At 38.6% G+C, this 12,226-nt stretch overlaps 1 protein-coding gene across 4 annotated transcripts in view; it reads left to right on the top strand.

The window, feature by feature from the left end:
- Window positions 1–296: 296 nt before the first annotated feature.
- PCF11 (PCF11 cleavage and polyadenylation factor subunit) overlaps window positions 297–12,226 on the top strand; it is a gene marked incomplete at both ends in the record, with an annotated part of 29,889 nt that continues 17,959 nt past the window's right edge. For 2 of the 4 annotated variants that reach the window (XM_080712023.1, XM_080712022.1), the window contains 8 exons: window positions 297–488; window positions 4,112–4,237; window positions 6,016–6,204; window positions 6,529–6,723; window positions 7,555–8,672; window positions 9,294–9,474; window positions 9,579–9,669; window positions 10,596–12,160. In XM_080712023.1, coding sequence (XP_080568149.1) covers window positions 297–488; window positions 4,112–4,237; window positions 6,016–6,204; window positions 6,529–6,723; window positions 7,555–8,672; window positions 9,294–9,474; window positions 9,579–9,669; window positions 10,596–12,160 — 3,657 coding nt within the window. Of the gene's footprint in view, window positions 489–4,111; window positions 4,238–6,015; window positions 6,205–6,528; window positions 6,724–7,554; window positions 8,673–9,293; window positions 9,475–9,578; window positions 10,063–10,595; window positions 12,161–12,226 lie in introns of all 4 variants that reach the window. The other 2 variants (XM_080712021.1, XM_080712020.1) reach the window with 1 other exon arrangement.

Raw genomic sequence — 12,226 nt, 5'->3', positions numbered from 1 at the left:
GGTTGGGAACACAGACATTTTCGGAGCTGGAGCCGCCACTGCCGCCGCCATTTTGTGTCTGTGGAGAAAGAAGCTTCGGCGGCGGCTGGAAGTGGACGGAGATCACCCGTGAGACGGCGGCGTTTCTTTCCCGAGGTTCCCCCTGTGTCGTCCCCCCACCCCCCTCCGCGGTCAGCATGTGGTGAAGCCGGAGCCGCGAGAGACGCGGGGAGAGGCGGCGGAGTCGCGGGGAGGCGGGGTGTCGAGAGCGGCTTCAGCTTCAGCTGCGGCGGACCTCGGAGGGGGGCCGCGGCGCAATGTCAGAGCAGACGCCGGCCGAGGCCGGGGCTGCGGGGGCCCGGGAGGACGCCTGTCGGGATTATCAGTCGTCGCTGGAAGACCTGACCTTCAATAGCAAACCGCACATCAATATGCTGACCATTCTAGCCGAGGAGAACCTGCCCTTCGCCAAGGAGATCGTCTCTCTCATCGAGGCCCAAACCGCCAAGGTTTTTATACACCCCGCAGCCTCCTATTCTTCTAATACTCCCTGATTTTAGTGTCAGCCTCATCCCAGGTCTCGCTTCCATCCGAAGGGGGACGGTGCTCCTCCGCTCCAACCCCCCACCCCCTTCAACTCAGGCTCGGCCCCCGGCCCAGGCTTCGAGCGTGGGCCTCTCGGGGGAGGGAGCGGGGAGGGTGAAGGGTGGAGCCCCGTTTCCGCTCGCCAACTCCCTATTTAGGCCATCGCATTGTGTACCCCGACACGCACACGTTTCGAATAGAGCCCTTTCGGGTGGGGGGGGAGAGACTTCAAGGCAGTTTGTGGTTTGGGGAAGTAAGAGTTAAAACGAACCATTTGAAAGCCCCCGGGAAAGTGGGGAGTGGTCCTCCCGTTTTCCCCTCAGTACCCTTGTGGGTAATTGTGCTCTGTGGGTTGGAAGGAGGTGAAGGGGGACCTGGGAGCGAGCTGTTGGTGGGTGGGTATAGAGCATTGGCCCCGAGTGGAGCAGCGGCCTGTTAGGAGCTCAACATGGCGCCTGAAAAGCACATGATGCGAAAGGGAAGAGAGGAGAATCCATTCCCTGCCAGCCAGGCAGCTGCTCACACCCGTTTGCCCCATTTTGGGGTGGGGGCGGCTAGATCAAACTTCTATTCTTCTATTGGAGGGTCTAACTTGCCCCAAAATACGGGAAATTGGGCTGAGGGTGGGGTTTCGGTGGGGGGAAAAAGAGATCTCATCCAACCTGTAGGTGGAGAACTGGCCCAGTGGGTAACAAGTACTTGTAGTTTCTCTGAAAACTTCAGTCCCTCCTCCTCTTCCTTTTCTCTTTTTTTCTCCCTTCCCTCATAAGGCGTGTTTTTCTTCACCCCTTGACAGAAGTGGTCCTTTGCCACCTTACATTAACCTGTAGTCTTCCTCTTCTGTGGATTCTTGTGGGAGCAATGTCATTTAAGTAAAGTTACTGTTAAACTTAGTTAATCATGAGTTTCAATAGCTTCCCAGTGCTACGTTTTAAGTTATTTTTCAAGCTTGTACTTAAGGTTTAGTTTTTTCTAGTTGTTAGTGATTGCAGTCATCAGGATGAGCCTCCTTTTAGCAGAGTGAACCCCTTTTAAAAGGCCACTTTAACAACAACCACCGATATATTGTTTAGAGACGGTTTCTGTCTAGTGTAAAACTGAGTGGTCTGACTCTAATAAATGGTTTTGAAATGTGTGACTGGTATTATAAAATTTGTGAATAAAACATATAAAATATGTATTTGTCTTTTTTATTTACCTTTGTAAGGTCTAGAATTTGTTTCCAAGAATTATTTTTATCTACGTGGTTGTGTGTTTTAAACAAAAGTCTTTAAGTGACTTGGGTTCATTCTTCTTTAGGTTCCATCCACTCTTTTGGGCAAATCTGTTCACAAGATACACGGTTTCAGGTGGTCCTTTCATACCTTAATTTAAAGAGGGAAAAAAAAGTTTATTTTTTATTTTTAAGGGCTTAACAAGTTGATTTAGTTCATTTTGACAGCTAAAATACAAGTCTTCATTCACCTCTTCTGTGAATGTGTGAAAGTTATTTTTTTAATGTACGATATTTAGAAAGGAAGCATTCCTTATATTCAACATACTTTTTTTCCCCTTGTACTACAAACATGTTGGACATGAAAACTAGTTTTTGCCTTATTAAAGGCTTAGCTTAACAATAAATGCCTTTAAAAAAAAAACCAGCGCTTGCAATTTTGAGAAAGCAATTTTTGAAATTGAATCACCTTGTATTTTGGGTATTATTTCACTGCACCTAATATTTAGCTCAGGTTGTCACTCAACAGTTGCTTGCTGGTTTTTAATGGATCCAGAAGACCTTCCAGAACTGAAAACTAAATACTGCATATAATGACCACATAAAACTTGTATTTGTGTATTCTTCGATACACAGAGTGGTGAAAATAGATGGACTCTTTGCTGGAAAAAAATTTTTGGGGGCACACATTTTCTGGTTATTTTTGTAAAGCCAGAGTGAGGCAAAGATGTAAACTTCACTGGGGGGAACTATCTTAATCTGGGTTGGGGTTGAGGGTGAGGGGAGGGTTTCCGTTCATTTGGTAGCAAACTGGCTTGGTTTTGTGCTTCTGGAGGTGAATGTTTGTGTCCTTTATTTAGCATCTCAGCATTAAAATTTAAGGATTCACACTTAGACACTTCGCATAAGGTAGCAGTAGCAAAAAAGAATATTACATAAAAGAACTTCACTTAAACAAAAAAATTAGCCTGCTGAACAGATTTTGGTGTTAAAAGAGGGCCTATTTGTCTTCATAAGTACAATAATAACTTAAATGGTATAAAACGACATGGTAAGGCAAGAACACAGCAATAAAGCACTTGACATGTTGGCACTTAATAGTTTACTCACATGCAGTGGTCTAGTGAACTCTTATTAGTACCTTAAAGGAATATAAAGTTTTTCAAAGGTTTCTTTAGCCAACTTTGGTCGTAAAGGTGTTATCAGAAGCAAGAGCATTTCCACACACTTGTATGGGCAATTGGTTTTGTGAAGTATGATGGCATTGTATGCGCTCCAGAACTGTGAGCCTACTCTAGCTACAGGTAGCTGTGGGTTAGGGTTGTTCAGGCTAAAATTTCTATACATGTGGGGTGGGTAAATGGGGATGACCTAAATTTTTGTTTTTTAAATCCTGGATGCCCCTGTAGAGTCATAGTAAACACTTAGATTATATCGTGTGTCTTAATGCTCCTCAACAAGTCTGTGAACCTGCTGATGCTTTCTGGAAGCTTGCTGTGCCTTCTAGAAGCCAGTGGTGGGTAGGCATTGCAGTGGAACTGGGGCACCATTACATTGGAAAGGGTTACTACCTTTATCAGCATCACCATACTGGCGCTGCACAAATTTAGAACCCTTGGTTTGTGCATGTCAGAGGAAAAATATTTCGACGGAGAGTCTGTGCTGTGAAGAAAATCTTCAGGACAAATCCAGGTTTCCAGAGTCAAGTTCAACCTGATTTACATGACTCAGCGGCTGCTCCATCCAGTTTTTCTTGTATCAGTAAAAAACTTGCACCTTCCTGCATGTTCATGTGCAAGGTTTAACTTTCTTATGAGAAGTGTATTTAGTTTCTTTGGTCATTTGGATTATAAAGAAGTAATCTTAATGACTTTACAGGTAACAGAAGTTTTGTAGGTTTTAACATATAAAATATGTCTATGAAATTAGGGTTTTTACCAGAGGTCTTCACTGAATCTAGGCACACTATTATAAATTAACATGGGTCCCAAACTGACACTTGGATTATACAAAAAATAATTTTATCTCCCTTTTTATTATCACTTAAAACACAGGTCTTTTTGCCACATACACCTGAAATTCCACTGAGTGTTAATGAGTTCTAGAAATTCTGTTTTTTCTTTCTGATAATACTGAGCTTTTGTGTGCCCAGCTAAAGATCATTGTAAGAGATTAGACTTGAACACTTAAACTTCATAAAGGTTAATATGTCATACAAAAGTATTTAGTACCAACAAAAGTGGAGGTCTGTAAGTTTTAAAACTCACTTTTAAAATTAATTATTTGGTAGTAATTCATTATACTAAACTTCTCAGTTTCTTTTTATTACCTCAGGCTCCTTCCTCAGAGAAGCTTCCTGTTATGTACCTTATGGATTCTATCGTGAAAAACGTTGGAAGAGAGTATCTCACTGCCTTTACTAAAAATCTAGTTGCAACATTTATTTGTGTTTTTGAAAAGGTATATATGCATTTAGAAACTTGATTTTTTAAAAAAATGTGTTCCTGATTAAATAAATACTTGCTTTGTGTTGGGTTTTCTTGGGTGGTGAAATGTTTTATACTGGTTATTTATTGACAACTATCTTTTAAGGAAATTGGCTAATGCTGTTTTTTAGGTCTTTAAAGCAGATCCTAGGGTTTTACATTATCCATTCAAGAACAATGTTTTTATTCAGTCTTAGAATTGGACTTTTTTTTAAAAAAATGAGCATTGTTTATTTGATTGATCTGGTTCATCACTAGAATATGAGCAAAAAGATCTAAAAATGACAAAAGTACTTTAGATTTTGTTGTTTACATTTCTGGTGTTGAGTGGGAAAAAGCATAATCCTGCATTGTGTCTCAATCTATGACTGATTCCTGAAGTGCTGAATTTTTTTTTCTATCTGGACACATTTTTTCTTTTGTTAACTTTGTTCAAGTATATATTTGTTTATTATGAATGTTATAGGCATTTGTGACTGGTGGACCAGTTAATTGCTTTAGGTTATTTTGGAAATACCTTTTCCTCTTTAGTGTTTAGGATAAAGGCTTGTTAATTTTCATAGCTAGGGATTGGAAATTCCTTTTGTAACATTGTATCTGATAGTTTGAGTAATAGAGTATTGTGTTGAGAAAGAGGAATTAGTTGACTTAATTCTATGCCTGATAGGCTTTTATCTTTCACATTGAGCAAAGGGCACTTAGAAGATATTTATGTTGAAAGATTATTTCCTAACAAATGGTGGTAGTTCTTTTAGTTAGATGCACTTGTGTCTGGACATATTTTACAGGTTGCCAAATTTGTAAAATTAGAATTTTTAAGAAAAACTCTTAGTATTTACATTTTACTTAGAAACTAATTTAAAAAAAAGTTAAATAGTATCTAGAGAAGAAATTTGGAAAGCTGTATTTCAGATAGCCCTAGAAAGTGTGTTAATAGTGTGTTTGTAGGTCTTTGTTAAATACTGCTTTACTTGAGGTTTTAGTCTAAGAAGAAGGCAGCTTTAAGGAATTTTGGGAAGTTAGCCAGCCTGTGTTTTCAATTTCAGTATGTTCAAATTATTTGAATGTTTGGAAGCATACCTTTACTGAATCTAAACTGGGTCATAATAGTAGTTGATAAAAATAATCTTATAATAAACATTATCTAAAGGTATTAATACAAAGCTTTATTGTCCTAAAATTAAAAATTGGTTATCTAAGTACTAGGTTTCTCTGATGGCTAAATTTTTTTACAATTTGTTGCTAAGCCCACCATAAATGGGAGTGAATAAGTTATACAAACAAGCTTATCAGTGATTAAGACTGTGAATTTAAATTATTAGAATACCTTCCATACCAGAAATAGCTTTTTGTAGGTACCAGTCATATATCACATTATTAGATTGGCTATTGAGATAGTTTTGTCATAATTTTAACTTCATACTACTATATAAATTATTTTAGAAATTTAAGGCATCTGGTAAGCCATTTTCTAATTGCTTTATATTTTTGTCCAAAGTTGGAGTAATAATAGAAATATACCAAACTCCAAAATGTGGAAACCTTTTGTACTTTAAAAAATAAAAATACTTACCTATTTTGCCTGCATGAGAGATAGGTAAGCCAAATGCACCTTTAATAATTGCTGTTCTGAATATTTGCAAATAGTATAGTTCTATATGGGAAGTAGTGCATCTTCATGTAGTTTTCTACTTAATTTATAAAACATTCTATAGTAACTTAACAAGCCATAGATTTATTCTATTGTTCTAGGTGGATGAAAATACTAGAAAAAGTTTATTTAAGTTACGTTCCACATGGGATGAAATATTCCCTTTGAAGAAGCTTTATGCCCTGGATGTCAGAGTCAATTCATTAGATCCTGCTTGGCCTATTAAACCTCTACCCCCCAATGTGAATACATCTAGCATCCATGTGAATCCCAAATTTTTAAATAAATCGGTAAGTTTTCATATGAATGGTATATACTTATACTTTTAACTATCAAATTTTAACTTAGAACTTATTGCTAAAAAGCAAAAACAGAACTGCTGAATCATGTTCAATTTGAAAACAAAAAAATTTTATTTAAGACTCTTATCTACCAGTTACGTGACATTTATTTTGGGCTTTAAATTCTTAGAAAGTTTTCTGTGTGCTAGTGCTTTTAAATAATTTGCTATGACCATGAATATTATTAAGAGTTAAGCTGATAATCTTTAGTCATCCCTTAGCTTCCTTTTTAGCTATAATATATTTTTCTTAACAAAGTGTTTTTTCTTACAGCCAGAGGAGCCTTCAACACCTGGTACAGTGGTCAGTTCCCCCAGCATCTCCACTCCTCCAATTGTACCTGATATACAAAAGAATCTTACCCAAGAACAACTAATACGGCAGCAGTTACTGGCAAAACAAAAACAGTTGTTAGAACTTCAGCAGAAAAAGCTAGAGCTTGAGCTAGAACAAGCTAAGGCACAATTGGTAAGTATGGTTGATTTGGTTATTTTAAGTATTTTAAACTTACGAAACCCAATAGGGAAGTATTTTTTGTACTTGAATTAATATTTTATGGGTACTGTATTTTCCTACTTTCGTGGTAGTTTGATGCACTTATATATTAGATCAAATTTTTTATCTTTATTGGAAAACTCACTTCATTATAACTATACTGCTTTCTCCAAATTGTTTTATTTCTATCAGATAGCACCTTAGTTTTGTTTCACCATTATATTAATGTGGATATATTTCAGTCTCAAGATAGTAGGTATTTCATTGTGAATGTTTTTTGTGTAGTCTTTTAATGTTTGAGTTTCATGAACAAATCAGACAACAAAAGAAAAATCTGCAAGGGAAAAGCCATCAAAATTAATGAAACCTGAAAGAATATGTATTTTTATACGTGGATGATTCCATTCTAACTTATTTTACTTAGCACCTGGGCTTATTTGTGTCGAGTTACAGGAAGACAGAATTTTATAAGTTCTCTACTCTAGAAAAACTAAATTTTATGACATGGAATTTAGCGATTTAGCAGTTTTTAGTCTCAATCTGGTTTAGAATCCTGAATAGTTAGGAAGAGGGAGGAATTTTAAAAAAATTTTAAAATTCTATTTTGAGATTCAAAAATGTAAAGGCTGAGTAGGAAGTACCAGACTGCTTTTCTTTCCATTATACTTACACACTAGAAATATATAAGTATAGTATTGAGTAAATAGGTTTATTGAATACAGCACTATATTCTATTAATGTTAGGAAATCGAAATAATCTGAATGCTTTATACTATTAACATGAACATTTATTTTGTATTTCAGGCAGTTTCTCTTAGTGTTCAGCAGGAGACATCCAACTTGGGCCCTGGATCAGCACCATCCAAATTACATGTTTCACAAATTCCCCCTATGGCAGTTAAAGCTCCCCATCAACTTCCTGTGCAGCCTGAGAAAAGTCGTCCATGTCCACCCTTACAAATTCAGGATTTGAAAGGAACGAATCGAGATCCCCGTCTTAACAGGATGAGCCAACATTCTTCTCATGGAAAAGATCAAAGCCACAGGAAAGAATTCCTAATGAACACATTGAGTCAGCCTGATATTAAGACAAGTAAAACTGTACCCTGTGAAAAACTAAATTCATCCAAGCAAGAAAAAAATAAATCAGGTGAAAAAATAACCAAAAAAGAACTTGACCAATTAGATTGTAAATCTAAATCTAAATCTAAATCACCATCACCTTTGAAAAACAAAGTATCTCACACAAAAGATTTGAAAAGTCAAGAATCTGAAAGTGTGAGATTGTCTGATATGAACAAGAGAGATCCACGATTAAAAAAACATCTTCAGGATAAGACCGATGGTAAAGATGATGATGTAAAAGAGAAGCGAAAAACTGCAGAAAAAAAAGATAAAGATGAGCACATGAAATCATCTGACCACAGACTGATTGGAAGTAGAAATAAAATCATAAATGGCATTGTACAGAAACAGGATACAATCACAGAAGAACCGGAAAAACAGGGGACAAAACCCGGGAGATCGAGTACTAGGAAACGATCAAGATCGAGATCACCCAAGTCTCGATCACCAATCATTCATTCCCCAAAGAGAAGAGATAGGCGGTCACCTAAACGAAGGCAAAGAAGTATGTCTCCAACTTCCACGCCAAAACCTGGGAAGATTCGCCAGTCAGGAATTAAGCAGTCACATATGGAAGAGTTTACACCACTTTGCAGGGAAGAGAGAAATGCTAAGAGAAGTACTAAACAGGATGTTCGAGATCCAAGGCGAATGAAAAAGACTGAAGAAGAACGACCACAAGACACTACAAATCAACATTCTACAAAATTGGGCACTGAACCAAAGGAGAATATAGAAAATTGGCAAAGTTCTAAATCTGCCAAAAGATGGAAATCTGGTTGGGAAGAAAAGAAAAGGTATGATAACATTTTTGATCAAGTACTATAATATTATGCATTTAAAAGACATTGTTAATTTAAAAATTAGAAATGCTTATTAGGTGTTAAAATCTTAACCATTTAGTTCTTAAAACTCTGTGGGCTTGCCCGGGCGTGGTGGCGCACGCTTGTAATCCCTGTGCTTGGGAGGCTGAGACAGGAGGATCACGCAGGTTCGAAGCCAGCCTCAGCTACTTAGTGAGGCTCTCAGCAACTTAGTGAGACCCTGTTTCCAAATAAAATATAAAATGGATCTGGGAGTATAGCCCGGAGGTAGAAAGCCTCTGGGTTCCACCCCCAGTACCACCAAAAAAAAAAAAAAAAAAAAAAAAAAAACTCTGTGGGTTAGACTTCATTATTCCTATTTTACAGAAGTTTAGAGAAAGATTTAGTAATTCATCTAACTAAGGCTGTAGTCCAGGACATGCAATAATCAGAATTTGTATCTGATATTCCTGAATTCTGAAAATTCATATCTGACTGACTTTTATGGTTACATGTATTTATTTTAATCAGATTCTTTTTAAGGGATCCTTAAATATGGTCCTGAGTATTTTTTTAAAAAAACTTTGAAGTAATGTACTGCTTTTATGGTTTCAGCTTACAACAGGGTGATGACCATAGTAAATCTCCTCATCTGAGACATAGGGAGAGCTGGTCAAGCACTAAAGGAATCTTGTCACCTCGAGCCCCAAAGCAGCAACATCGATTAAGTGTAGATGCCAATCTTCAGATACCTAAAGAGTTAACTCTTGCAAGCAAAAGAGAATTACTTCAAAAGGTAGTTACTATGATTAATTTCTTGTAGTCCTTATTCTCTTTTGTACTTCTATAAGTACTTTTCATATTTAAAATACTTAATTTTCTTTTTATCATCCCATGCAGACGAGTGAACGTTTAGCTTCTGGTGAAATTACACAGGATGAGTTCCTTGTTGTTGTGCATCAAATTCGACAGCTATTTCAGTATCAAGAAGGTAAACATAGATGCAGTGTACGGGATAGTCCTACAGAAGAAAATAAAGGTGGATTAAAAAAGAAACCTCTCTTATCTGATGCTGAATTAACCTACTATGAACATAAAGCAAAACTGAAAAGGACACAGGTTCAGCATTCATTTCCAAGACTTGATCTCTTAGATCCTGATATTTTTGACTACCCTTTGACTGATGCCTTGTTGTCTGGAATAGAATGTGAGCCATCCAAAAGTAAACATGCAAGTAGGAATAGTGGAGCACAGTTTGACAGAAAAGAACAATTTAGTGAAAGAGCAAGACGTCTTTCTCCTATATCTGGGAGTCGTACTTATGCTGAGAATCTTTCACCCCATGAGGGCCGGAGAAGACATGACGAGCAAGTCTCTGCTAAAGGTAGAAAAAGTTAAATCAGATTATGCCTATTGAATCTCACAGCAGTGCAGGGAAAATGAACAAGCTAAGTGGGGATGGACTTTATTACTGTTTAGAGTACCTTTTTTTTTTTTTTTTTTTTTTGGTTCGTCTGTTTTGTTAACCTTTTCCCCTCTGGAAGGGAAGGGAGCCAATATTTATGAGGCTAGTTGTATGTCAGGGACTTAACTAGGCTCTTTTTATATACATTTGATGACAAACCAATGCGATATATTATCCCCATTTTACAGATAGGAGACAAAACTAGAGAGGTTAAAAAACTTGCTCTCAAATAATACATTGTCAGAGTGGGGATTTTTTTTTTTTAGCAAATGTTTCCTGAATGTAGAGGGCATCTTGCTGCTTGAAGCTGTCTTTCTCTTCCTTCCCCTCTAATATAGTGAGATAGTTTTTATATCTTTGGATATAAACATTCACATGAATAGAAAAAGAACACTTTAATACAATTTGATGTAAACTTAAATTTTAGTGAATTTTTCTTTTCATTTTAAAAGGTGTACGAGAAGAGCAGAGATCTCCGTTCAATGATCGTTTTCCACTTAAGCGACCTAGATATGAAGATTCAGACAAACCATTTGTAGACAGCCCAGCATCAAGATTTGCTGGCCTTGACACAAACCAGCGACTTACGGCTTTAGCTGAAGACAGACCATTATTTGATGGACCTAGCAGGCCATCGGTAACGAGAGATGGCCCAACCAAGATGATTTTTGAAGGACCTAATAAATTAAGCCCTAGAATTGATGGACCTCCTACACCAGGTTCTCTTCGATTTGATGGGTCACCAGGACAAATGGGGGGAGGAGGCCCTTTGAGATTTGAGGGACCACAAGGTCAGCTAGGAGGTGGGTGCCCTTTGAGATTTGAGGGTCCTCCAGGACCAGTAGGGACCCCTCTGCGATTTGAGGGGCCAATTGGTCAAGCAGGAGGAGGTGGCTTTCGGTTTGAAGGTTCCCCTGGTCTGAGGTTTGAGGGATCCGCAGGTGGTTTGCGATTTGAAGGACCAGGGGCTCAGCCTGTGGGTGGTCTCAGATTTGAAGGACATCGTGGTCAACCCATGGGTGGTTTAAGGTTTGAGGGACCTCATGGTCAGCTTGTGGGTGGTCTTAGATTTGATAATCCCCGAGGTCAGCCTGTAGGCGGACTTAGATTTGAGGGGGGTCATGGTCCATCAGGGGCTGCAATTAGGTTTGATGGACCTCATGGTCAACCAGGAGGTGGGATCAGATTCGAGGGTCCTTTGCTACAGCAAGGTGTTGGAATGAGGTTTGAAGGCCCCCATGGTCAGTCAGTAGGTGGTCTGAGATTTGAAGGACAACATAATCAACTTGGTGGGAACCTTAGGTTTGAGGGTCCACATGGTCAACCAGGGGTTGGAATCAGGTTTGAAGGACCTTTAGTCCAACAAGGAGGTGGAATGAGGTTTGAAGGACCTTCTGTACCAGGAGGTGGTCTCAGAATTGAAGGGCCTCTGGGTCAAGGTGGTCCAAGATTTGAAGGACATGCCTTAAGGTTTGATGGGCAGCCAGGTCAACCATCACTCTTGCCAAGATTTGATGGATTGCATGGTCAGCCAGGTCCTAGATTTGAAAGAACTCCTGGTCAGCCAGGTCCACAGAGGTTTGATGGACCACCTGGACAGCAAGTTCAGCCAAGATTTGATGGCATACCTCAAAGATTTGATGGTCCACAACACCAGCAAGCATCAAGGTTTGATATTCCTCTTGGTCTACAAGGCACACGATTTGACAATCATCCTTCACAAAGGCTTGAATCAGTACCTTTCAATCAGACTGGTCCATACAGTGATCCACCTGGCAGTGCATTTAACGCCCCATCCCAAGGACTACAGTTCCAAAGACATGAACAAATATTTGATTCACCTCAAGGACCAAATTTTAATGGACCACATGGCCCTGGAAACCAGAGTTTCTCAAATCCCCTTAACAGACCTTCTGGACACTATTTTGATGAGAAGAATCTTCAGGGTTCTCATTTTGGAAACTTTGGCAATTTACCTGCTCCATTATCAGTAGGAAATATTCAGACATCGCAACAGGTGAGTCTGTTTTAGTTTTTCTAAACGTTTTAGTGTTTATAGGGTTTGAGAATAGTTTTTAGGGCA

This window comes from Muscardinus avellanarius (genome assembly GCF_963383645.1).
Source record: "Muscardinus avellanarius genome assembly, chromosome: 1".
Classification (NCBI taxonomy): domain Eukaryota; kingdom Metazoa; phylum Chordata; class Mammalia; order Rodentia; family Gliridae; genus Muscardinus; species Muscardinus avellanarius.
The sequence above is the reverse complement of the archived record's forward strand: the minus strand, read 5'-3'. Positions and strand labels throughout refer to the sequence as shown.